Source organism: Haemaphysalis longicornis, unplaced genomic scaffold (genome assembly GCF_048455015.1).
Source record: "Haemaphysalis longicornis isolate Haplotype H1 unplaced genomic scaffold, Haemaphysalis longicornis Haplotype H1 scaffold_7, whole genome shotgun sequence".
Classification (NCBI taxonomy): Eukaryota; Metazoa; Arthropoda; class Arachnida; order Ixodida; family Ixodidae; genus Haemaphysalis; species Haemaphysalis longicornis.
In genome coordinates this window covers 73,401,929-73,429,687 of record NW_027526422.1, presented here as the reverse complement: position 1 = coordinate 73,429,687, position 27,759 = coordinate 73,401,929, and the positions used below count along the sequence as shown (strand labels likewise).

The following is a 27,759-nucleotide window of genomic DNA, read 5'->3' as shown; positions in this document are numbered from 1 at the left end:
AGGTACGTCTGCTGTAGAATATACTGCTATTTTACGTAGACCTCATTCTTGCTCCAGCAAAGCAAAAAAAAAAATCATTTATATGGCTGTCTGGAACATGTATTTAAGATCATAGTGGTTTATATTGCAATAAGCAAAAATCTTATTCATAGTTTTCAGAGAAAGATCTTTGCGGAGGATAAGGTCTAACTCCCAAATTGTTTGCCTGTGCACTCTGATACTGCTTACGCTGTTCTTCTTACGGGAGAGTAATTGATCTAACGCGTGGCGTAAGAGGTTAGATGTGCAGATAGCACAAAATATGGCAAGTACCCGAAGAATAATTGGCAATGAAAAGATATTCGATGGAACTGTTTCTGTGATCGCACCTTCTCGCTCTGCGGAGTTCGCAGAAACCTGCCAAATCTAAAGTGTCCTGCAGTTTCGAACTTTCCCGCGGTTTCTGGGGCGGTGTGTTTTTGCCAGCCTATTTTATTAATATTTTCAAAGGTAAGAATGAAGTTGTTTTGCAGACACACTTCGCAGCTCAATATGTCCTATACGTACTGGACATTCAAGGCATTCACTTTATGGTGTAGTGAAGAATGTGAATGCTGAATTCATGCCCCTAATCATTGGGTAAAAAACTCCTTCAAATGTCCCAATTGTAATGCCTGCGGTAAATACGAATTCAGCCTCCAAATCCCCTATTTTAATTAAGACGGCAATGTTTATTACCATGTGCGTGAGTGAGAATATCACCATGGTGTCAGCATAGTAGAGTTTACGAAACGGGAAGGATATGTTTTCCTCCCCAATTAGGTGTTGAGTGGGCTGCTCTTCCTAGCATGCCAACTGCACGTAAAATTTCGGCTTCTTGACAACCCTATTTTCATGTAGTCTGCCTAAAAATACTGGAAAATGCAAAATATTGCAGCTTAAACTGCGCGCACGGACGCCTTAAGCTTTCAGAAAAACTCGTCGATTTTGAAGCCGAAATCGAGGAGAGCGTGGTCGTTACGGCAAGGCTGAAGTCACGTCGCAGCCGGCGAGCGAGCGGCCGAACAGCCAGCAGCTCTGGAGGAACCTTGCGCACAAGCTCTATGCGCGCATTCACAAGCGTTCACTGCGGAGCCCAACCAAGACCCTCTAGAAGGGTTGCACAACCGGTTCTCCAGCTGCGTGGTTGGCCAGCAGACAAAACTGACGGACGGCTGGGACGTCGCGTGCGCTTCGAGACAGCTTACGTGATACGCCGGCAGGTGAATCGACGTTTGCGACAAAGCTATTGTAAAGTCTTTTGGCTGTTTAACAAGGCGTTTCAGGGTGCTTCCACTCATGTTACAATTGATTTGGGGGTACGTACTGCACGTTCCAAATAAACCTGGCTGAGGTGAAAGTTCAGTGGATTTCGCCTTTAAGGACCACAAAGAAGCCATCGTGGTGGACACAAGGACGCAAATGAGGCACGTGTGGCTTGAACGCTGCGGGGCCCTGCTGCTGCCTCTGCTGTTCTCAGTTCTGGCTGTGCGCGCTCGTCCTAAGAAATGTACATGGAAAGACGACCCGGATGTCTGCAGGAACACGGTAAGCACATCTGACAGACAGACTAGAACGTAAACAGACTGGTCCAGTAAAGCAACGGGACGCGCGGCGTATCGTGATGCCATTCATCGCCACGCCATTAGCGTTAAAAAGAAGGTAGTCATGACAACGATGGCGATGAACTGTGCAAATTGTATCGTGCGGAAGATCAATACGAACTACCAGCAGCTGCAGAAATGAGATGTCGACAATAAAACCTTATGGAAGCCGTGAAAAGATCTTCCCCTGCACAGGGGCCCGAGGCAGAACTGGCAGTAGCGCACTGACACCCCGAAAATAGTTTTGACCTTGTTCATAACTGCTGGTGCACTATCTATTTAGTTTGTTAACAAGGAGGCATCTGGATATGTTGTTTACTTGAATTCTGTTTAAGAGGCCGCCGGTAATTGGTGCAAATTCATTTACAGTTTATGAGGCCCTTCAACGTGTGCCTATATCTGGAACGTGTGATGGTTTTTCTATCACTTCCACACAAAACTCTACCGTCATCGGGAAGCGAAGAAGCGCCATGATGGCCAACATCGCAACACCGCCTTAGTCGCTGAGCAGTCACGGAGGGAGTGCTTCCGATAACACGTGATAAAAAGTAGCAAGCGTGCGTGAGGCCGTTGTGAAAGCTATCTTTCAGCTTCCACCTCTCTGTTTACCCGCCGCGGTGGCTCAGAGGCTAAGGCGTTGATGCTGAGCACGAGGACGCGGGTGCGATTCGCGGCTGTGGTGGCCGCTTTTTCTGATGGAGGCGTGAAGCAAGAACGCGCGTGTGTACGAGGTTTGGGGGCACGTTAAAGATCCTTAGGTGGTTGAAGTTAATCCGGAACCCTCCACTACGGCGCGCCTCATCACCTGCTTTGTGTCGGCGCGTTAAATCAATCAATCAATCAATCAATCAATCAATCAATCAATCAATCAATCAATCAATCAATCAATCAATCAATCAATCAATCAATCAATCAATCAATCAATCAATCAATCAATCAATCTACCTACCTACCTACCTACCTCTCGGTTTGCCATTGCAGAGACAGCTGATCACTTCCAAGGGATACCCAGCGCAGGAGTACAGTGTTGTGACCAAAGATGGTTACATTCTCAAGATGCACCGCATTCCGCACGGCCGCGAAGGACGGGGAGCTGGACGGAGACCAGTGGTTTTCCTCCAGCATGGACTCCTTTGCTCTTCCGCTGACTGGGTGATCAACATGTCCCACCAGAGCCTTGGTACGCTGCTACAAGGACTCAGAAATGGCCATTTACGTCAAACTGATTCATCAAATAAGTAAAATATCAGCTAAAACAACTTAGCTTACCTACAAGCTACAAGGGATGAACCATGAGAGCAACAATATTATTCTCGGGGCGTTTAGAAAACAACTATGCCTCAAGTATAGTATTAATAAGTAACAGTCCAGACGTGTTTCATTTAAAGAACGAAAAGTGTGACTAAAACTAGAATTTGTTGCAGACTGAAAAAGAAACTTACAGTGTCAACTCGAACGTTAATGAGCTTACAAGCGAAAAAATCGTCGGAAAATTACGATTTAAACATGATAAAATATATTTACTCGTAATTATAACAGTAAGGAAGCTGTTTTCTAGTTATAAAAATGACGACATGAATCAGAGTTGTTTCAAATAAAAGACAAGAAACGTGCAGTAATTTTTGAGGTCGCAGTTGGAAATATTAAAAAAATTACGGCTCCACCTAGGCTTTTTGTTATTGTGTGAGTATGCGTGAGCATCAATTCTCGTTGAGTTATGTCACCCAGTTACAAGTCGCTCTGCGCAGTGTCCCTGAGTGTTGCACTGCTGAGTTTGATTTTAGTGTTGCTGAGATCTGATATAGCGAAATAACAAAAAGATTATATATTCTTTTGGCAGGTTTCACGGCAACACCAGTTATGGGAAAGCCGGCTTGACAAAAATGAGCTTTACGCCGACAGTTCGTAGAGATGATTTCCAAATATGCATAAATGCATCACTAGAAATACATTTTTTCAGGGGCAAAATAGGCAGGAAAACATTGATATATCAAAGCTATAGAACCTTTTTTAATGCGGAAGCGTGGCATGTTCAGTGATAAAATTTGGCAGCATAACAAGCAAAATGGAGCGGGAACACAATTAAACAACACATACCGGACAAGCGCTAAGAAATTAGTCAACTGAGAAGTTAATAAAAAAAATGCATAACAGCAACACACAAACTTGGTTGAGAATCTAAAAAAAAAGATACAAAACCGCAGTTGTCACGGGAAAAAATTCAACGCCGCTTAATACACAGGTTTTCATTTGCATGAAAGGGCATCCTAAGAGTGACCATACATTCATCAGGTTTTATGCTGGCGCGCAAGGCCTCAAATATTTCTCAAGATTCTTTTGTTTGGCATCCACCTGGGCAGCTTTGCAACGCATCAGGGTAGGAGGTTCTTCTAAGTGTTGTGCATTGTTCTGAGTCTTTGTTTTAGAAGTTTTTGACGTATTTGAAAAGGTGGATCAACTATGGTTTTAATCCGAAAGGCTTCGTTCCGCACTGGTTTCTCAGGGGTGCTCACGGGCCAGTCACTCTACTGGTAAACTGAAATCGTGAGAAAGCCCGTTTGTAAACTCATACAACATCCAAATGAACAGCAATTCCAGAACAGATAAAACTTAAGTCTACGGCCTACATCGCTATTACTAGCTATACACAAGGAAATCGACTAAGGGAGAAATTCAAACATTGCAAAAGGTGGTCTGAGATTTTTGGCCGAAGGTTTAAAGAAGGCATGACGACCGTGTAAGCCGATATATCAAGGTTCTTAATGTAATTTATCTAGACCTGTTCATGGGTTGTTTCTTTGTTCTAATTTTTCCTCGGCGTCTTTTTTTATTGACATTGGACACGCTCTGCATTTCTGTTAAGGTTGTAGTGTTACGGTGGCGTCGGTAGAGAATTTTCACACAGTAAACAAACGCATCCCACTGAAGTACTAACCTTAAATATATCCGAAAAGAACAAGATTACGCTCCTGTTCGGTGAAAATTGAATAATTTGGGTTCATGGAGCCAATCTATCAAACTATCTCAGATTGATCGTATGCAGTTCGAAAAAGAGATATAGGTATCAGGAAACCCATATTAGTACGTTTGAGGCTTCTATAAATTGATGATAACATTGTTCGGTAAATCTCACAAGCCGCGCGTGAACCTCACGGGAGTGGTGCACGCTATCCAGAGCTTTGTTGCTCTGGTGTGTATGGTCCCACCAGAAACAACATTTGCCGCGGCTATTTCCCAAATAATTCTCAGTAACGTTATCATTGGGAGCCGCGTTTGCTGTACACACTGAGCGGTCTAGGCAAGGAGTTACAATAAGAAATGAAGTGACAGAGGTGTAAAGCGTGACACTGAAGTTACATTCAAAGCATTTTTTTTTCAGCTTTCATCCTGGCGGATGCTGGGTATGATGTCTGGATGGGAAATGTTCGGGGCAACACCTACTCCAGACACATCCTGTTCCCAAGAAGAAGTAAAAGGTTCTGGGATTTCAGGTGCGCTTCATCTCATTAGTGGTATACCATTCTCACCCCGACGTTTTACATTTCGCGCAAGTTACAAAAAATATAATCACTAAGACGCTGAGCAGAGCAGTACATATATGTGTATTCGCCAACACTTATGCGGCTATTTTAAAGAGGAGCCTTTTTTAGCTACCTGAACACGAAAATATGTCTGTCTGTCTGTCTGTCTGTCTGTCTGTCTGTCTGTCTGTCTGTCTGTCTGTCTGTCTGTCTGTCTGTCTGTCTGTCTGTCTGCTTGTCGGTCTGTGTGTCTGTCTGTATGTCTAATGAATAACTGCCGCGCTTAGGCGCTGCGTGAGATCCTGCAATGTGACCCCAGTTTCACCTTTCGTCAGAATTTTCCAACGCCACAATTTCGCGCGACGTTGTCGCAGTTTCACGGAAATGACCACAAAATACTCCTTGCGTTATCGCAACTCACCGCAATCCTATTGAAATACTGTCAGTGGGAGGAAGAAGTCCACCTATGTGCACATAACTGTGGTGTTCTCTGCCTTCGTCGGCGGCTAATTTGCTCAGTGGGTACTTGGGTGCGTGATGTTTGGCCTCACTGCGTTTTTCGCGCTTTACTATTTCCGTGGCTTCCTATTATATTTTCCTTCGCCAGAGCAACCGTAAATCGTTTGGGACATATCAGAAAATACTTTCAAGGGGTCCGAAGTCCCGCAATGTGGGGAAGGTGCCGGGGCGAGGCTTTCTAAGTTGTAGAGGAGAGCTCTGTGGTTTGTGGTTGTGCGCGTTTATTTGTTTCCCAAGATGTGCATTTACACTGTCAAAAACTTGAATTTGGTGACATAATCTTGCACGGGTGCAAGTGCTGTTTGCGCGTTGCGAATGGAGTGGGCCGAAGTCATTGCATGCCGCTGTTGGTCATGGGGCAATAGCCGATCAGCTTTCTGCTGCTTGGGCAGGGCAACGGTGTTTACTGCTGGCTGACCTGCGCGGATGGTATCGCTGGCGGTCTCTATTGGTGCTGAGATTGTGGCTGGCTGGTCGGTTAAGTCCGGACAAGGAGTGAAGGCGGAAGCCCTGCATGCCTCATGAAACGCGAAAAGTGGCCGTCGTCGTCGTTATCATCTAGTCAGCGCGTATGGTGCCAAAATGGCCGCCGCTGTAAGAGACAACAAAAAAATAAATCAAAAACCCATTAGGGTTTGTGGGGGATTTGAACGCGCGTCGCTAAAGCGAAACCAAGTGCGCTAACCCGGTCCCCGACCACACTGGAACGAGAGTTAGCTTGGTGTGCGCCTCGTGACAAGTGAACGTTATACCACGTGACTAGAACATGTGCACGCGGAGGAGAAGGACATAGGTTCTGGTGGCATTCCTTGCTAGCGGTAAGATGCCTGTGGCTTACACAACAAAGGGTTTTACACCGTTACACACCAATAAGGATGTAAGCACGTGCAGCTGCCCCACCCTAACTTTTATATGGTATTCACCGAAAAGTTGAGCGGTCGGTTTCTTCGCTTGGCAACACTGGGAACCGCCATTTCTATGCCGATGCGGCCCAGCATGCCGTGGCTTGTGTCAGTGCACCAGCGCCTCCCCACTCCCCCCTCTCCCACGAAGAAAATCGGCGTGAGTCATCTACCCCGTTTGAACGTGGTTCGTGGCGGTGGTGTCAACACATATACTATTAGTCTCACTCACATTGCCTGGTGGCGCTCTTCCCGTCATCGAGAACTTCGCATCCCCGGAAAATTAACCACCGGCTGCAAACGAAAGCGACACAACGCGCACGAGGCCGACGGTGCAGTTGCCTGAGACTACGTGTGTCGATACAAGTACCCTTTAATGCGTAGTTGAGGGAAAAACAAATGATGAATTTGAATAAATGTTTCCTGCGTACTCCGATTTAGATGCGATGGTAGCGTAGCAGCTAATGCATGCGAGGCCGTCTCTCGAGATGTGCTGTGCTTGTTCTAAGCAGTCGACACAAGAGCTGGCGAATCGCAAGCGCCCTTTGAACACATCACTTGAGTTTGGCTTCCGCACGATCAAACTTCCGGCAACAATATTGCTGTTGTTGTCCTTGACCAGGTCACAGACCTTAAAGGGACGATCTGATTTCACTAGCATACGCGCGCGACTTGGTCCGTCTCGACGTAGTTGCTCGCGTACGCAGGCTCCGAAATTTTTACCGCTCTACCTAGTCATGCGACCAATTCAACTGTGTCTGGCGGTAGGTAGGTCATAGGGTGCAGCTCGGAACAGTATTCCGCGTAGAGGCATTACTTTGCGTTCGGTGGGGCATAGTTTGGAACATCGCACACATGTCGTGTGCTTAGCACGAATAAGTACCGCCATCTCGTGGAGCCAGACGTAACCAGTGACGGCGAACACACACGCTTGCCCGCATGCATGCCACGCCAGTGAATACCACCTATATGAAGTTAGCAAACGAGTCTCCGCAATATATGAAGAAAGCGCATATATACCTAATTACCTTATGTATTTTAGGAGCGACGCACATTAGGGGCTCGGAGTGTCGCCGTTTCCTGTCTTAACGGCAAATCAATTTGTTAAATGGTGGTTCAAAAACAACTGTATGATGGATAAAATCAATAAAACGAGTGCAAAATAAACTGATGATTTAAACTAATTTACCCATGGCGAGGAACGGGCATTGCACTGCGCTCGCGTTGACTCCTGCCGCTACCCCAAACTGGGGCAGATGGGGCAATGAATTTGCTTAAATCCGGTTTAAAGCCACCGCCTAAGCAAGTGCGCGATTGCACCTGCCACCAGCGCTTCTCCGGCGGCCAATCAGCGCGCCGTGTGGCAAGGGAGACACTTAAAATCTTTGAATACACTTATACACTGCATCCTTAGTGCATTCGTCAGTGGAGGTGGCGTGTATTTTTTTCTTTTATAGCCAGCACAGGAGAATAATTTGCCCGTAGACTCATGGCAAAAATGAAATATTGTACAGCTAATCTTGGTAGGTATATAAATCCCGGCGTTCAGATTTGCCAAAACTGTTCAATCGCAATGCAGAGTAAGAGAGGCAGAGAAAGAGATAGAGAGAGAGAGAGAGAGAGAGAGAGAGAGAGAGAGAGAGAGAGAGAGAGAGAGAGAGAGAGAGAGAGAGCAAACGTTTATTAAAGCAAACGGGTTCAATCGCAATGCAGAGTAAGAAAATTGCTTTAATTGTATTTGACATGATTGGTTGCATTATTATTACCTACTAAAAACTAGTTCCACACCCTTCCAACACCCTACCAAAACGGAATGTGTTCACCGTGCTACCACACTTTTATCGACCCAGAGAATGAATAAAAGGTAGGTGGAATACCAAAATAAAGGTGTACTGACTTTGCAACACTCTTAACGTCTTTTATGGATGATTGCGTTGTAAAAACGTCAGTGTGGGCGATCACGTATATATTTTATACTTTTCGAAAAATTCTTCCGCATTGATGCAAGCATCCCCATTTATAAGGTATGAAGGTTTCGTGCTATCGTTCCGCTTCCTTTTTGACAGCATTTTTAAGTCTGATCGCTACTAACAAGAATACAACTTTGAGGGGCCCAACAATGATTGGTTGCAGTATAATTATTGTGTACCTTAAAGAGTTTCAAATCGTACGCATAGCTTAAACCAACTGGCTATTGAAATCCTTTCCACCCCCTTCCGATTTCCAAGAAAAAACCAAAGGTGTTTACTTGGTGACCACCCTTTTCGCTCGGCAGAATGAATATAGGGCTTTGAATGAGGACGTTGGTGCATAAAGACAGTGGATCTAAGCACTTCCCACCAGCCCTAGCAAACCTTTCAAACATCTTATTTCGGATATTAGAGGGTAAACAAACCGTGATATCCTACTCAGGTCACACTACGACGTGCAGAAATGGTTCGTAAGGGGCTGCGTTGGTGGCATTCTACACCGAATGACACCTGCGGGGTTATGTACCTGCCCCACAAATTTAGCTGAGCTATTTTTATTATTTCCATCTGCAGCAGTAGCGATGCAAATGTCGATAATAAGGGAGGACACTGCCCTGAGCAGCAGAAATGTTTTCGCTTCTTCCCTTTAAACACTTCATGAATTTTAACATCTGCGTTTTGTTTTTTGCAGCTTCGACCAAATGGCTGCCATCGATCTGCCCACAATGATCGACTTCGTGCTCCGGAGGAGCCTCAAAACAAAGCTATTCTATGTTGGACATTCACAGGGCACAATGATACTTTTCGCACTGCTGGCGTCTAAACCTCGTTACAACAGAAAGGCGAGCACAGAGCGGGGGGCAGACCTTGTATGGGGATGAAAGCATGCATCCGGGCGTTAAACCACGTCTTGGTATTTGTGTGTGCCTTGTATGGGTTTTCATACGCATCTCGGCTCCTCCTCCCAACCGCCGACCCCTCTTTCACAAGTTTAATACCCCACATCATCAGCGATGCGGCTTTCATAAGTTGCCTAATCGGCTGTAACGGCGCTGGAGCCGTCATCAGACATTGCACTTTTAAAGGGACCCTGCAACACTTTTTTCAACATTTTTGAAATACTAAATGCTCGCAGAACGTAGTCAGATAACACACCCAGTACTTAGATTAGGGGGTCGGGAAGTACCTCAGCCGAAATTTACTGCTTCACGCCCATCAGATAGTTTGTAAACTCGGCCAAAAGATTTTCCTCTGTTTCCCGGTCTTGACGTTCTTCGACGGCCCGAGTTACGTCACTGCTTCAATTACGCGGCTGTTGGCCGGTTTTCCTTCAGTTGCAGCAATGAAGACTTTTCGAAAGCAACTTTAAAAATAAAGCCACAAAAACAAAGCAGGAGCGAAAGGCGTATCTGGTGGGAGAGCAAATCACGCAGTGCCTCTCCGTGCTGGCGATAACGGTAGCTTTCGCAGTGCTTGCAGACGCTTAGGAAAGAGTGAAAGCGTTTATCGAAAGTGTTGCAGGGTCCCTTTAACTCGCTATGGGATGGACAGGTGTTGTTGGCTTGAGGAAACAAGAGCGCTATTGAAGGAGCGTCGGCGCGCTCAGATGCTAGAATGAGCGCGAATACCGCGGAAAGCCACTGCCTCAAAACGTGGAACCGCCACCGTTTCCGCCTCAAGTTCCACCAAGTATCCCTTAATACAGGCTTTATGTAGCTTATTGAGTGCATATAGTTGCACTTCGTCGAGTAGTTGAGGATCCCTGCCTGCAAAGAGCAAGTTGTTGCCCGCTTGGAGCGGCGACGTAGGCCTCCAATTCTTGTTCAGCTTGAAGGACTTCCGAAGCGACATTTTCACCGGCGTCAGTCATGACTGAGCCCTCGCGCATCCCCGCTTCGCCATTACGCGCACATGTGTGGGCCTGGAAGGTTAGGGAGGGGGGGGGGGGGTGTGGACACATAGCTAGGTTTTTTACCCTCACCAACGACACCCGTTGTTCCAGTGGGAAGTCTAAGCCTGAACATCTCACGGTTCAATGCAACCTGTCTGCTGTCCTTCGGGGCCGAGCAATTTGGGTTGGTGTTACACAGGCCGCGTGTTTGTCCGCTAGAAAAAAAGCTGGAGTCCTTCAGTCTCTTATTCAGCTAATTGGCTAGAAATCATGCTCAATCGGAAATTACAACCAGACGTGTTTTGTTTCGTGCACTCTTTCGACTGCGCCCAGCTTCTCTAGTTATACAGAGCGGGAAACTAATTTTCTTGCAGGTTTGGCATATTCTTGCAGAAATAAAAATATCCATGCATTTACCAGTGCGCCACGATAAAGCGGCTGGAGCAGCAAAGGGGGGGGGGGGGGGGGGGGGCGCAGCACATCACAGTCAAGCATATCACGGCGACACTTCCGTTTTTATAGAGTTGACAAGACGAAGAAGAGATGCAAGTGCTTGATCATGTTCACTGCGCGGATGCTGAAAGCGCTATGGAAGGGGCCTTAGAGATAACTTGCGAACCAAAATAACAACGCAACTCCATCCAATCAGTGCACCAGCGGGCCGCGATAGCGCGGCCGTGGAGTCGGCTGCGCAAACGGTGTCAACAAGACGTGATGGCACATCGGCTTCGGCGACTCAGAGAAAAGAGAATGGGGAGGGCAGGTTGGCGTTACTTAACTTGTGCGGCGGAAGAGAGCAGTATGGTGGGTAATTAAGTGAAGCCTGAGTCCATGCCAGCATTGCAGTGCATTGGACATTACGGCAGCTCTTTGACTGTCGTGTGTTGGGTGAATGCCCAAAGACATTATCCTGGTGTTCGCCGTCGCGAATTTTTTATGTAGGCTGAATTTTTGTAAAGCGAATGAGGCAGTGGTTTATGTAAGATAGTTTAGAGCGCCGAAGAAGGACGCTTAGGATGTTTCAGGCACTGGCGAGCTGTAGGAGACATCTTCCGATGCCTTCACATCTGCATGTCATTCTCAGCCCGGTCATGATGGCTAGCATCAATTACTTGATTGTGTGTGGCCTGTTTGTAATGGACGTGGACATGTTTCTTGTGAGTTTTCTCAGCACTGCTCTAGTTTACAAGGTTCTTATATGTCTGTTTGCCCCGCACGTCGATATAAATACTTCAGGATGATGTATGAACAGGCTTGTTTGCTATTTACCGGTGCAGTATATGGACATGGCAAAACCGGAAATACTTTCCTTCAGATTGAGGAACATGGCAAATTTATTGGCATTTCTGAAGATAGATCTATCTGTGAAATGACCATTTTTGTTTCGTCGATAAGAATGGTATCTTGCTGTCCACTGCCTATTTTTTTTCAGATCCGGCTCTTTTGTGCGCTAGGACCAGTGACTACTGTGACTTATATTACGTCGCCCGCCCGGCTACTCGCCCCATTGGCGAATGATATCGACGTGAGTTTGAACAGGCCATGGGGCGAGCCACTAACAATGATATGTTTTATCACACGAATATTTTTAAAAAGCACAACCTGAACACTGTTTTGCAGTAATTGTACATATTTAATTTTCAGTTTGTTTATTCTTACTAACCGCAAAAACCCATTTATGTCAAGTAACATCCTGTTTTATTAGTATAACTTCTTATAGTATAAGTATAAGGGGCCCTCATTTTTACCCTGCGCCTAATTATAACGCTACAAATTTCTAACCTTCAATTCTTAAAGTTAGTGGTACACCATAAAAGCAGCTCTTTGTCATAATTTTTCGCGTGGGCCCAATGTTTCCACCAACATAATTTACAACCATTCGTGACTTCCATTAACGCACCTGAGCCCCGTATGTGCTCACCAGGGCCATCATACTTCTTGCGAACCTCCTTGTGTGCACAGCTCGGTAACGCGAAACCGCTGTATTCAAAGCATGAAATGGCACATGGTAGTGAAAAAGATGTAAAAGGGGTAACACTAGCTGTGTTGACACTACGCACAAACGCGGATGAGGCATGGCATCGAAGGGAGAGTAGCTTACTGAGCGTCAATTTATGCGAAGTGGCACACCGATCGTCCTCTTCATCTTTCTCCTACCTGTTCCACATACACCACACGGAGCTGCTGCTTCATAACTGCTACTTCACCAAAAACGCTGCTCCGTAATAATATTAAATAGGTCTCATATCGCTTTCTATGCCGACATTGACATACAAAACGACAATACAGTGGCCATGCGCTCAAAGCATGAAATTTTGTTTTAAATACGAAAGTTACACCTCAACTAAAAGGACGGCCCCGATTGATCAAAGAAATAGAGGCTAATTTCAAGTACGTGGGGTGAGGGGTGAAGGGGGAGCAATGTAAGCTAAGAAAAGGCTCGTTTGAAAGGAGCTTAGAAGGGCGGATGCACCCCTTCACCCCACTCTCTGCTTTGAATTGCCAGTGCCGAGTCACTGAGGCGCACCGTAGTCGAGGGCTACCGATAATTGAGACCTCTTGGAGACCTTCTTTCTCACCAAGTACCCCATCACAATACACTAAATGGCGGCTTAACCAAGGGGTTTTCGCCATTCACAGGAGAAGCGGGGAAGACATAGGAGTGGAATGCTCGGTCTGCTATCGAGTGTTTCACACAAGTGTTCCTGGCGACAAGTCATACTTGCTTTGTAGCGTGTCATTTTCGTCGCTGCGCTTGCGTTTCGTTTTTTCAAATTTTCGTTATTTTGCTACGGACAGTACCAATGCCTGTGGCACTGCATTTTTGTAACGTTGGCTGTGCGATATGTCTGGAATCACGCAAGTCATCGCGCTAGTGAAAACGAGGTCACAGGTGCAATTCCCGTGCATGGGGTAGTTTTAAAAGCAGAGCTGTTTAAGCTCTTGGCTGCGCCATCCGCAAACAGAAAAAAATACCAATACCGAGCGAACGTAAGCCTGCGTCTCGTGAGGGGCGCCCGGCGTCGTCCAGGCTTGCGCGTGGGCTTGCGCCATGCGAGGGGATCGCAAAAAAGAAAAGAAAAAAATTCTCCAGCATTTCCCCGAGGGGAAGAATGCGAAAGTGCGAATGCACGAGTTGAATTTGCGCGGTTCGGTAATGTTCGCGAAAGAGAGATCACACACACACACAACTACAAAGAAAGAAAGATGCATTTATTCACAGACACCTACTTGTGTTGTCGTTGTACTTGATTGCTAGAGCGGATCTCAGCTTTGAAATTTCGTGTCGGTACTCCTTTAAGCGGGTGCATTAGCCCTTTTCACGCCCGATTCATGGCCAATCCCCCACGTGGGTATGTGCCATGTCAGCGGCAAGGCAGCGCGCGCCCATCTCCCCCCGTTGCCAAGGAAGACGAGGAGATTCCTGGCCAATCCCCACGTGAGTATGTGCCATGTCAGCGGCCAGGCAGTGCGCGCCTATCTCCCCCCGTTGCCAAGGAAGACGAGGAGCGCGCGCACCCGCAGCTGCTGCTATGCGGACGGCGGCGGACGCTTCAGGCTCGCTTAAGAAGTGCTTTCGCACTTAAAAATATTAGCGAATAAAATACCGATCGCATGCGTGCATGCGTCTTGTGAGGAGCGCCTGGCGTCGTGCAGGTGTGCGCATCGGCTGGCGCCACGTGGAGGGCACGCAAAAAGGAAAGCTAAAATTCCGGGGGAACATGAGGCTGCACCTCGTGACGAGCGCCCGGAATCGTCCAACTCCACCTTCAAGAACACTCGGCCCACGAGGCTTCTCGGCCTTCGGGAAACCTTGTGGCGGGGTGTTTCGCGTGTTCTTCATTTCGCCGATACATTTACGCTCACGCCTGATGTATGGAGCAGCTTGCGCTACAAACTTCGAGTTTGCAAACCCTGTTGCGGTCGGTTCAAGTTCGTGCTAATGCGGTGAGCTCTGCAGAGATCTGAAGGCCTGCGGACAAAAAGATTCGGGCCTGCCAGTCATGGAGACCTTGCTGCGCAAGCTCGGAAATCCGTGCGAAGTGCAACAACCGGGTCTTCGACAAAGACAGAAAGGCAGCCAGCTCTGCTGTTTCGCCAGCCTCGCACTGTTCGTGCAAGCTGCGCAATTTTTCTCACTAATTTAAATATAACGAACCTGTGTTTCCAGGATTCGCTTCACTCGAAGATTCCAGAAAGGTCTGAGCTATTCGGTAACCACAACCTCGTACGCTTAAATATATCAATTTTCGCTCATGTGCAGATCATAGGCGTTCACACTCTTGAAAGCGTTTTCTTTTACGTGTTTTCTTAAAAACCAGTTTGGTACGCACAATATTTATCTGGAACAGAATTAGGCATTAAACTATTCCTTGCCAAACGTTTGCCGCAGGTGCAGTCCTTAAGAAATGAATGAAATTGCGTGCCTATTTTAAGTGTGTTTAAAGCGACCTGTACTATTTGAAGCTCGCCTTTTTGAGTGATGACTTGCGGCCGCTTGAACTGTTGGCAAAACCTATAGTGTGTGCCCCATCGGCAGTTCAAGTTTGTACCCTATTAATGGTATCTAATTACGGTTTTTAGCGATTTCATCTGATGAGACGTAGCGAATGAAACCGGCAAATTTTGAAAGAGGATACAGAGTGTAGCGGACATGCGCCATAACTGCGTTACATTGCGTGTCCCCACAGAGGATGTTTGCCACATTCGGTCACTACGACTTCCTGCAAACCAACGACTTTATGAAGAACGTAGCTGTAACAACATGCAAGCGCAGGGCGACTAGAGCGATGTGCGGAGACACCATATTTCGTCTCACGGGGCTGACGGAACGCAGCATCAACGTGGTAAGTGAAATGTTACCTACACTTTGAAATAATTTACACCCTTAAGGGTGTAAATCACTGTTTCTGACTAACACCCGTACACCCTACCCGGAAAAACAAAGAAAAACACCCTCCAGGGTACTTTGCCATTTTTAAATCCCTTAAAGCCTTGCAAAATACACTCTTTAGAAGGGGTGGTGTATCGTTAAATACACCCTTACAAAGGTGTTATTCTCAGTTTTTTGATAGGCTGTAAGGGTGTTTGTTGTATACAAAAAGGGTGTAAATAAATTTAGAGTGTAGGATCCAAAGCTCCCTATGCTTCGACGTCAAGCGGCGACAAAACTGACAATCCAGACGTATGCTGGTGGGAATCTAGAGTTATAACCGGAGTGTATATGTTAATTGGTAACCTGATACCTGCGGAAATCGACTCAACACCTTTCCGGACCACCGACGATTTCGGTCATGTGTGGAAATTGAAGTTAAAGAGTACTTGAGCATCATTCCTTTCCTTGTTACCTTGTTCTTTTTGTTTATGGCGGCTGTGTATGATCGGATAGGAACGGTTTCTTTTGGCGCACGGGCTTAGTTCGCATATGGTAACCAAACAAGGTTATTATGTAATCTACCAAGATATCCGTCGCTCGGGGCAGGAGGTAGGGGCACTATTAAACATACATACACTTTTAAACTTTGGCATTTCATATCTGCCAATTTTTGTATATAGCCTTTTGGCCTCCTCCACACAGTACTGGACATGATGTCATGGATAGGCGCGTATCATGGGTGCCACTGTTGCCGGCTGCGCTTTCAAGAAACAGACACGTATCTTCCCTTTTGGACCCCACAACGCGTGTGCGTAGTTCCGTAATCTTTAATAGATTGTCCATGGTGTTCAAGGCAATGTTTTGCATGTACCAGCCTTCGGGTGTGGGAGAATCCAGGTATTGTCTAATTTAATTACTTTGCCATCTCCTATTCTATATTTCTTTCGTATTCTATTAAAGCAAAGCTTTCTACCTCTACCAGACAACGCTTCTTAAGGGGCGTGCGGGACAACAAACTCTCAACGCGGCAAAGGTGGTGGCGGGGTCCTCGCATTTTTGAAAGCCCTTTGTTTGCTCGAGTTCTCGTTTCATAAAAGATCGTATGATTTAATTAAATTTTTATCGTTGGGTTCTGTAGCTTTAGATCACTTTGCGTTTAAACAAGTTAATGTAAATGTTCAATTTCGAGTGTAGGCAGTCAATATGCACAAGGTTTAAACAACAAAGCTCCTTTGGTTGTATTTTCTCGGGAAGCAGCGCCGTTTTTGATAACATATAGGAGTTATAATTCCATTTAACAAGAATCACACCGCTACTTGTCGCAATCATTTTCTTTGATGTGTTTCAATTGTCGAATTCAAATTCCTGAGACACCCTGCAGGTTTACCCACATTTCTATAAGTATGCACTCCGAATGTTTATTTAGAGATGCACAAAATACCCCAGAAACTGTTTTGTAATTCTTCCAGTTTTGCTTGGCCAGAGTTCTCGGCACGATGTAAGAAACAGGTCAGGTTTTTGGACGTCCTCTTCGTAAATTTCTCCACCATACTACGCTGCATTTATCACATCGTCCGACTGCGGCGATTGCCCTTTCTGATTCAGCAACTGCCACCCAAAACTTTGAAAAGAACCAATCCTCAATTCGTGCTCAAAATTCTCCTTTAAAACCCTCCCGCTTACCAAGTGGAGCTGATCTGGACACAGGTCTGTGGGACAATGAGGCGGTCGACAAAGCAGTTCAAGAGCTTACTATCTGAGCAGTATCTAGCCTTGTGCCTCTTCATGAAGCCAAGTCATCCATGACCGCCTGTTGAGCTGCCACTATATGCATGTGCATTAGCGCTTTACTCTTCGATTATACTTGCCTCCACAATCGGTATTTACTAATGCTCAGGAGCAACTGTAGACATTATGCAGACGTACGCACTGACCGGTCGTGCCAGTCTGAATGTAATTTACCTCCACTCAATCATTCAACCAGTTTCCCTGCATGAGATGTACAAGACACCGTCACTCACCTCGAATAAATTTTCCTGAATGAATCATTCTCCATTATACCCACAGGCGAGCACAGGAAAGCTTAGACCTTCAAACACAGAAAAACCCGATAGAACGAGCTTCCAAATTGACCGGAAAGCTGTGGCTATTGCACGTCGCACCTCCCTAAATCAAGGCCATTCAAAATAAGGTTTTCTCTCTCTTTATCTGCCCTCCCGAACCGTAGCGCTACTCAATTTTCGAATAAACGCGGCAAGCCATTTAGGCTATCCCACGTTCGGCTTAACTTACCCTGCTGAAATGAATGCCTGAATGGCTGAAATACTCACCCCCAGACAGGTAGGAGGATCTCGTGTTCCACTAGTGTGTCATTTATTTATTGATGTGATGAAACCCAATGGGGATAAAAAAAATTACACCATCTTCCCGTAGGGGAACCCTGAGACGTATGCGAAGCAGCCATGTGGTCGACTGAACTTCCCATTAGTACTCAGTTAGTCGTTTGCGTTGACGTTCAGCTTCGCGTGCCTTCGTTGTATGAGTAGCTTCTTGGCGTAGTTTCAATGCGTGAAGGACATAAGGCGCGTTCGTAGCACATGCTCCCGTCTCGGTTTGTAGCGCAGTGGGAAGAGCGAAACGTACCTCCCGTTGCGGCAAGAGAGTCGTGGGATCAAAACAGGGCGCCGCCTAACTATTTCTTTTTATAGTGGACTGCGCTGACGTCAGCCCAAACGCTGAAGGGGCTGAAGAGACGGGCATGCGCAGTTGAGTGTGGACGGAGGAAAGCAAGAGAGGGAGGGACACAGCCCCGAGAATGAGATGCTCCGCATCTAAAAATGTTTTAATCGGTGGAGTTGAAAATCATGTGATAAAAATCATGGACGGTGTATTTTATATAAAGCGGACGCATGAAATAGACGGTAAATCTGAGAGCAGGTGTTCAAGCAGGTATGTTTTGATGGGAACCTGGGTCGATGCCGCAACGATTAAATACAAGATATCCATCGATACACACAATTAGTAACGCGACGTTGGAAGCGTGTGTGGATGTGTAACGCTTTATACGATTAGGTTGCTTGCAGTAACAGCGTTCTTTGCCTTTGCTTTTCGTTGAAATACGTGTGGAACAGCACCAAAACACACATTATATTTGTTAATATTTGCAGCTTGTTACGTAGCATATCGGATGAAGTGATATAAGCCCTTTTTGTTGCAGACCAGAATGCCGGTGATTATAAGTCACTTGCCTGCGGGAACCTCTGTCAAGAACATGGTTCACTTTGCTCAGGTGACGTATGCACCACCTTCACCACTGCAGTCATATTTTTTTTTTTTGCGGAATACTACTTCACACCACAGTTGGAGCATACCAGTTCCTTAAAAGTTTACTTGCACTGGGTAATAGATTTGTAGTGATAAGTGTGATTTGGTGAAGTCGCGTTTGTCGAATTGTTTGCCGCATATATAATGACGCTGCCAACAATACAATGCGAATATTCATCTAGTGGTCAGCAACGTGTAACACGGCATTTTATGGGAAATAAACATTGCTCATGCCAACTGCTGCTTGCGCTAGGGTATGTCGTCTGATGAGACAAGTCCTGTTTACCTTGAAAAATCAGGTATACAGGCCATAGGACACTGAGAATAGCGAATTGTTGCACAGCCGCTGGGTTTTAGCAGTGGTTATGCATTAAATAAGAAGTTGGGAACACTGCCTTACACTAACCTGAATACTGTCAGTGAACAAGCGAACGTATAGCTACACCTCATCCTCATAATATGGGGCATGAATAATAAAAACAAATCAAGCAAGGAAACTAAAGCATGTTGACTGAAACTTACTTGAAAACAAGGCAGGGTTCACATGTTCCCAAGTATTTCAAATGAACCGACGATAGCGGTACGTAAGTCCTATAGCCGTAGCATTTAGCTCTTGCTTCACTTTCCACTGACGGAAAGAAGTGAATAAACCTGAAACTTGAAACTTAAATTAGACTTAGCTTGCTGCCACGTGCATCATGTAAATACGAGCGTATATATTGAGTGCTAACTACTACTCCGTGCGTTCTCCTCTAACAGCTAATCCAGCAGAAACGGTTTCAAAAGTTTGACTACGGCCCTCGAAAGAACTGGATAATTTACGGGCAGGTAAGATTTTGCTACGTTTATTGCGGTGCATGTTTACAACGTACAACTTCATAGGCGTTTTTGCTTGAGGGTGGGTTTGCGCATTACTCTAAGGTTTCTCAGGGGTGTGTAATGAGCTTGCAGTGGCACAGTAATTTACTGACATGCTTGAAAGCAAGTTTCCTATGCCTTAGAGCAGGGGTCAGCAATCTTTCAAGGTGGAGGGCCGAGTTGCATGAAACCGGCACGGCGGAGTGCCGAATGGCCAATCGGTTGGGGGAGGACGAAGGGGGGCTTTGCAGGAAAAGAGAAAGAATTCAGTGAATTGAGAATAATATCTGAGAATAAATAATAATATGGACGAGTGTGCCGGTGATTAACCTTGCCAACTTGAAGAAATGAATTCTCTGTCCTAGTATTAACCCCATTTGAGGTCAAACTGGCATGTCGGCTTCAGATATTGAAGTATTGAAGGTGGGGGTCCTGACCACATGCTGGGGGCCGCACAAAACTACCCAGCGGGCCGCATGCGAGACATAATATGAAGAAAATTTTGCATGGTGATTTCCAGTTAGAGTAGAGAGCTGAACAAGTGGCCGTGAAAGAAAATGTATAATGTGTACCTGCATGGCTGCTTCTGTCAATTTGAACCACTGGAAACGTTACGCTCCATAACGCTTTTCCACTCGGCGGCCCTGGATAACTACACGTCTTGACTCCTGACACCGACGTGGAGATGGTGGATTTTTAATACCTATAGCCAAATATACATAACAAGGGGACAGTTAACAGCACCTCGCGGAGTTATCATTAAGTCCTCCTGGACAGCTGGGGCACTTCAGAAGTTTGTAAAAAGCCGCACAAAACACAAGCTCCGACAAGAGATGTCATCTTCGTCAAGACAAAGAGTTTGTGTGGGCCAAACGCCCTGGTCAGCAGTCACACATGAGAACCAGTGTAGAATGACGTGTTACCGTCCCGCTATCATTTATTAGGATATCGCGCATTTTTCCTCCTGTTAGAAACTGCCAACCAAATGGGAGGCGAGGGAACTCTGTGTTACAATTGGGGCAATTCTAAAGTAATCTGGGGAGAGTAAGTGTGCAGCCAGCGTTCTACCGTCTAGCCTACGCTGGCACGTCGAAAGCTATAAGTGGGCAAATGAGACTGCATAGGTTAGAGGAGGGAAATATTTATAATTTCTAGTTTAATTTGTTTCCCTCCTAGATGCGTGCAACCATTGTTTCACTAACTGCAGAAGTACGCATGGCTTGCAGCGTAGCAACGCGAGGTTTTCGGAGTGTTTGTGTTCTGATTTCTAGAATTCCACAGAAGGGTAGACTTCAAACTTCATTAACAACCAATAATACTGAAACGCGGGCTACTTGGTGACAACTGATGACTAACTTGAGCACACAAAAAAGCGAGGGCTGAACGAAAGACTCGAAGACCAGCGCAGACTAACAACTCAATTTTTATTCATCACACAGCCCATATATACCCTCTTTGACAACACCCGCATGATCAAATCACGTCATACACACAAACACAAGAAAAAAGAACTTTTTAAACTTTGCATTATCTCATGTCGTCTAACATATTAATTTCCTTATCGGACAGGGCTACTGACGGTTTACTTATGCACGTTCCCTTTACTTTCGACATCTGCCAGGCTTCCACTATCTCTCTAGTAGTCCTGTCTTGGTGGTGAAACTCCGTCGTCATTAGGTCAAACAAAAGCTCACAGTTTTTTTGTTGTGCACTGCGCACTATGCGGAGCCAGATGCGTGTATGGGCGACCATTAAGGCTGGACATCTCTTGTCTGATCCTTACATTTCCGCATCTACTCGTTTGACCGACGTACTGGTGCCCACATCTGAACGGAATCTTCTACATTACTTGCCTAAAGAAATGTCTGTTATGAGAAATTTTGCAAGACCGCGAGGCATCGACTTCTATCTCCAATCTTTTTGTAGCAGGTAACTCTCCTTCTAAATAAATAAGACGTCAGTGATGGAAGATCAACATCACAGGGCACTAGCGTCTTTCGCGCGTTCATTACCCCCAGCCCATACACCTTTTCCACGGCATAAAGTACGAGCATGGAGATTGCCTCAACAAGAGCCTTTCCGACCAGACCCCTTCTCTACCATTTTCATTCATCCGAATTCTCCTCTCCTATATCTACTATTTGTGATAAGTATCCATCACTTTCGCATTCCGTGAGGGAATGTCATCAGTAGCATTTCCCCGAGGAGCAACGAGCAGTGGGAGGTGGCACTGGGACACTCAGACCTGGTCATACAAGAGGCCTTACACAAACGAGCTGCTGTTGTTGCTACCAGAAGTTGGCCGGTGGGGACCCGGTACCTTTTACCCATTTATTCATAGTAAAATTTCTCAAATGCCCTCCTCCCTCCCCCTATATTTGCGTACTGCAGGGGTAGGGTGCCTATTAAATGCTGTGGTTGCCGTAAAGTGATAGGGTTATCGCGGCAATTAATTTTTTTTTTTTTTGCGAGAGTTTGCCTTACGGCATAACAGTCATATATACAACATTACATTGGTTTCACGCAGAAACGTCAACAGAGACCGGTACTGAGGCCCCCATATCCACCGCTGTAGATCAGGGGGTCTCCCAGGATGGAGCCCTGTGCCCCGGAGGTGTTGCAGGCGAGAGGTTTGAAGGGCAGGTCAGGTCCATAGAAGGTGGCTCGTGTCGGCTTCAGCGGCAATTAATTGCGACCGACCAGTGGAGCACATCACCTTAGCCACTGAGCCACCGCGGCGGGTTATCCCGGTAATCGAGGTTCTGCTAGTTGGCTAAAGCCTTAATCCGTTAGCTTTTTTGTAAAGTTGATTTCTATATTGCCGGCTGGATGCGAGCGAAATGCAAACGTAGAGTTCCCTAATCGTAGCAAATTGTCAGCAGCTAGGATGCCTTCTTTTAACCAGCAACACTGGATTGTCGTGGTTACTACTCCTAATCGTGTTTTGTTCTTCTTGTGCCGCAACTGACAGGTTGCTGATAGAAGGGGTACCTCTGACATTTAAGAGGTCTAAAACGCTGCACAAAAGTACTTCTCGCAGAATACCAAGAACAGACTGTGCTTAGCTTGAAATGCGGAATTATGTGTATATGTCACTGCGTTCGCAGGCTCGCCTCTTGTGGCGAGGAGGGGCGTTTGTGCGACGAGCGAGTGACGAGGTGTGCCGCAAAGTCTCACGCAGGGAAGTCCTGCACAACTAACAAGCCTTTGTTGCACGGCAACTGTTGTGCATCCTTTGCTGAATGCTCGCATAATATATCAGCCCGAGTGCACGCCAAAGCTTACGAGAACTTGAACATGCGCAGTAGATTTCTTCACCGCCTCTCCACCCTCTCTCCAAGGCCAAAATGACTTTCCCGCAAGTAACCAATTAATTGACATGTACATGTTTTCCTGCAACCCTTGCAAGGCAGGCACACCAACCTGTCGTCGTCTCATGTTATAAGATGCCCCTAGAAAGCACTACACGAATAATAACGAATGTGTGCACCAGTGGTGAACTTTCGCGCAGGACTGTTGACTGGGCAAGGTGTTCCTGTGCTGTAGTTCTGTAATGAACTTATCCATCTTAATGTGAAGCTGATCAACGCAGCGATCTCGCGTACATTTTTCTAGTAAAAGCGGGTAGTACAAGACTGCATATTTTCTGTTCTTTTTCTTCCAGAGACGACCCCCCGAGTACGATTTGTCGCGTGTTGTGGCTCCAGTCGCCCTGTTCTACAGCTTGAACGACTGGTTCTGCAATCTGAAGGACATCAGACTGCTCATCTGGAGGCTACCCAACATAGTGCTCAAATACCGGGTGAGCTTTTCTTATTGTAAACCAGCGCATTTTCGCAGCTACCCGTGCAAATCGTCTTAACCTATTAACATTTGTTACACCCTTAGTGTCATTTACTCGTAAAAAACTGGCATATATTTGTAATAATTGGCATTGCCTACAAGTGCTAATTTTTAAATATTGGCGGGTACTTGCCATTCAGATCTCTTTATTGCGACCATAATTAGTTCTATTTAATAATACGCGAGTAAGAGTTGGTCACTAAGGGTTCGTTAGTTAAGCCGGCATCGTATTTGTATAAATGGCCTCATTATAAATATGCATTGAGGGACTCATTGAGAGAATATGGTTATTGGTCCTGTACAAGAGCAGATAATCCAGAATCTGCAGTTCTTAAAGGGCAAGAGTTTTTACTGGGACTGATGGAGTTCTGTAAAAAAAACTAATGCACTTCCCATATACTGGTTTGTCGACCGAAAAGCTCTGATAAGATCTTTGGAGACACGGCGGGTCCGGGAAACCGGGTGTCTATTGTGTCAAAACCGGTACTTGAAAATCACAAAAAGAGAGCGGTTGTGGATAAGACAATACGTGCATCGATCATGAAGAGGAGTACAATAGAATGCCTTTATCTTATAAACCACGTATAGGTGTGGTGTACATTGCCTTCTTTCATAGATGCGTTTCATTAGTGCCGGAAAAATAGTCGGATGGGCTCATGCTTCATTTGTCATTTACTTCGTTGAAAGTTTGACGATCGATTGGACGCACTTTCAGCGAAGGTTGGGCGCACTTTTAGCTCTCGCCCTTCTCTCTAGTTTTGTTGGGAAGGAATGGTAACTTATTTTGCCTGAAGGCAACAAATTGTGCAGGCTGTATCCAGGTAGCCCGAAAACATTGCCCCCTTGCTAAAGAAATTGCAGGATGATTGTAACGAATTTGGTAGCTTCAGAACGTAAAGGCATGGAGGACAGGTTGGTGGTCCAATCGCTGAAGACAAGCCAACGCAGTGTAATGTGTCCCCCGCAACTAGAGGGCTGCTTGATGCTGCGATGAAAATCTATTGTATTTTACTCAACGGAAAGCTCACAGCCGTCTCCCTAAATTCAAGAAATTTTTGCCCAAGTTTTTACGCTGTTACTCATATAGTTTTTTCTAGCTAATTTAGGCTATTGTGTGGACAAAGACGACTTGAACTTCTTTTTGTGAAGGACGAATTTATGTGGAATTCGTTATTTCATTTTTTCGGCTCTTTTCTTTCTACTATTTACTCCTCCCTTCATACACTTTTAGTGTCAGGTTATTCACTCACGTGGAGTTATTTTATAAGTTTATGCACACTGCAAAACAATCCCGTGATTCAGCGTGACCGCACACGACATCATAGACCAATCGAGGGAACCTACAATGGGATTTCAGCGTATGGGGATGCCGTGAGTCGGATTTGACTGAAATTTTGTTCTGCGCTGTTGCATTTCGTAATGCAGTTATGCCGTTCTGCTTTGCGCAGTGCACAGAGCCGATCATATTGTTGAGGCAACTGTATGCACGTTGTTGTACGTTGGTGAACTTTCTTTTTTGGACGTATGCAGTAGTCTTTAAGAGCATTTTGGGGAAGCTGAACCATGGAATTGCTTTTGGGTATATCTGGCACGTATGTCTTTTTAAGGGCACGGGTGTCTAACTCTTCTGCTTGCACTATGCCCGCCCTATTCGTTCCTGTTTTCATGCCCTTCCGTTACCCTGAACGGTAAGGAACTCGGTTTAAGAGATAATGCAGAATGTCATGCGCCAATTCTGATTTGACACGTTCGCATCGCGTGGATATTACACGTTACTCTTGGGCGCCACAAGTTTCATTGCCTCACTTGCCAGTCTTGCGTCTATTCTACGTTTCTTTCTGCATGCTTCAATCTCCATAAATCAATCAAACCGCTAAGCAAACTCAACTTAAGCAGAGCTTATTGGGTTAAATAAAGCCAGTACTTAGGTTTCCCTTTTCGCGTGTATTCCTCCCGGCGCTGAGTACTTTTTCCACTAGTATGTGCAGAGACCTTTCTTTAGCCTTCTTATTTTTAAACACTCACATGCGTATTAGCAAACCACCCATTGAATTGTGCAAAAATATAACCCGCAAAGGAACCCAGTACACATTACTGTACTGGGCCTACCCTTCACATTACCTATCCGCACATCTTGCCACGTCTGTGGCAGGGTTACAATATTCCCTCGCTGCACCATGCTGGTTTATCATAAAGCATGAACTGCAAATGAATGTATTTGGGGATGGCACGACTATAGAAGCCAGTGCAACGTGTACCACGACTACCTCCACTGACCTTTAAGTAAAAGTTACTGCCTTTCTGAAAGCGGCTGCATATCGTCGTGTTGCTTTGGAGTTACTAAGGCGCATTATTAACATTGAAATCCTTTTCGTGTGAACACAAAGATAAAAGATCCCCGTGCTGTGCGGACAGAGCAGTGAAAATGCCACCTTGCTGTTCTTACCCTTACTAAAGCATAGAATAGGTAGCAGGAAAAAGGCCCACTAGCAAGGGTGGCCTCTCGCTGCGTGTACGTCGATCACTACAAGAGAAGAGCTCGCTAAAATATCACAGGCGTTTATCATGTCGAAAACAACGGTAGAAAATAACACTGCCCTGGCCATCTAAACGGGGGCAACCATCTGCTTCCACTTGGCCAGACGTCCATCTGCAGTAAGAATGCGCCCGCACGGCATAGGCCGGTAGGATGCGTGCAGAGATTAATGGGAAAATCCAGCCCCCTACCTCGCCCGCAGGCTTCGCAGCAAGCTATGGGGCTTAACCAAGGGACCTTGGCACTTATCAGCTGACCTTTAGCGATACCAGCTGTCGAAGTGCTGAGCGGGTGTCGAACCGACCAGTCACAGTAGATCAGGAGTGTCCGAGCTGTGCCGCCATGGATACGACGACCTTTCCTAGCACGAATAACGCAGTCATGACACCAAACACAAACCGACTAACTTCGTTTGCTTCCCACTCGGGAAGTAACAGCGGCCGCTCTCCAGCGAAGGCCTTGGAACAACAAACATGTGTGGTATACATTCAGTAGAGTGAACTTCACTGTACGTTCAGGCTGCTTTCCGGCGGTCTCCAGGAGGGTCAGCGCTGCATGGCCGCGGATCCACGCGAGCGGTACGGCGTGAAGCGAAAGGCGACGTCCCACTGCTGTCGTCCCACAACCCCCGCCGTGCATTGGTTCTCCCGAGATTCGCGTGCATGCTGCGCTTCCTGATCTTGGTCCACACTATCGAGATTACATTGTGTGTCTGCCATCCCATGCTGCAGGTCCCGGATCGGAAATTCACGCACCTTGACTTCACCCTAGGAGTGGGCGCCAGGAGGCAAGTCTACGAACCCATGATGAGGCTCATGGCGCGCTACCGCCTCAGGCCACTTAGGGCGGAAGAATAGAACAAGGAGGACGTGAACTGAACCTTCTCGCAATTGCTCGCACCTGAGATCAAAAGAGGTGCTCCGACTGTGATGTGGAAGAAGCAATAAACTTGCGTTTCCTGTAGCTTTTTTCTGTAGCGTTTCCGGAAGCGGGGGAGGGGGGGGCGACAACGTACCGCAAAGGGTTAACATGTCCTGTTAAAGTGTATAACTATCCTTTTGTTTCTTTTCTTTTGTGGGAAGAAAATTAAAGCACAAAGCAGGATTGAATGAGTGCACTTCATTAAAGCGAAACTTTCTTTGGCTCTTCAGCCAGGTTTGGAGGGTACTGCTGCGGCCTTCTGGTGGTACAGCAGCTTTGCGACATCGTACGACAGTGGGTTTGATCTTACAACGATAGCTAGCCTTCGCTTAGCGCGCCCACGAAGCCTGGTAAGAGACAAACGTGGAGTGCGTGTGTGTGGAGGGCGGGGGGGGGGGGGGGAGGAGGCACGAGACAACGCGCGATGCCTTGGCCCGCGCCCGAGTGGTCGGCTGGGGCAACGACTTGAGGGGGAGGAGGGGGCCGCGTGCCAAACCCCAGTTGCTGTATGTATCAAGCTCTCTGCGCTTGAAGCTGATATGGCTGTACCAGAGAGATTGAATGTATCCACGTTTCTCCTTAAGTCTCGTATTTTTCGAAGCACTCGTCGCAGCTAACCATTCTGAGTAATCAGCAGCAATAGTAAGCACAATAACGCGAAGAAAGGTGACACGCCAGTTCATTTCAACAAAGGTATGCCGCGAAAAAATAAAAACCCCATTCCTAAAGCGGTACTGACACAAAAATGTTCCATCTTGTTTTTTTTTTTTTTGCGATAAGTAGCTAATGAGTAATGACCTACTTATAACGCGTGGAAACCCCATTTGCTTCAGCGTGCGACGGTTGTTTAATTAGAGGCGTTTTCAATGCGGCCAGCCGCAGTTTCGGTTTCAGCGGGTTCCGCGAAACGGGAGATTTTGTGTAAACAAAGGTGACCACGTGACCATCGGACGGATATCACAGAGAAGAGCTGCCG

The 27,759-nt window shown here is 46.3% G+C and overlaps 1 protein-coding gene across 1 annotated transcript; it reads left to right on the top strand.

Annotated features, from left to right (window-relative positions):
• Positions 1-1,221: 1,221 nt before the first annotated feature.
• LOC144146351 (gastric triacylglycerol lipase-like) lies at positions 1,222-26,814 on the top strand. The gene is made up of 10 exons (XM_077678307.1): positions 1,222-1,566; positions 2,604-2,802; positions 5,002-5,113; positions 9,226-9,406; positions 11,741-11,950; positions 15,117-15,272; positions 18,519-18,590; positions 19,385-19,453; positions 23,148-23,285; positions 26,594-26,814. Exons 1-10 carry the CDS (start codon positions 1,441-1,443, stop codon positions 26,717-26,719), a joined length of 1,389 nt encoding a protein of 462 aa, XP_077534433.1. The 5' UTR covers positions 1,222-1,440; the 3' UTR covers positions 26,720-26,814.
• Positions 26,815-27,759: the final 945 nt, after the last annotated feature.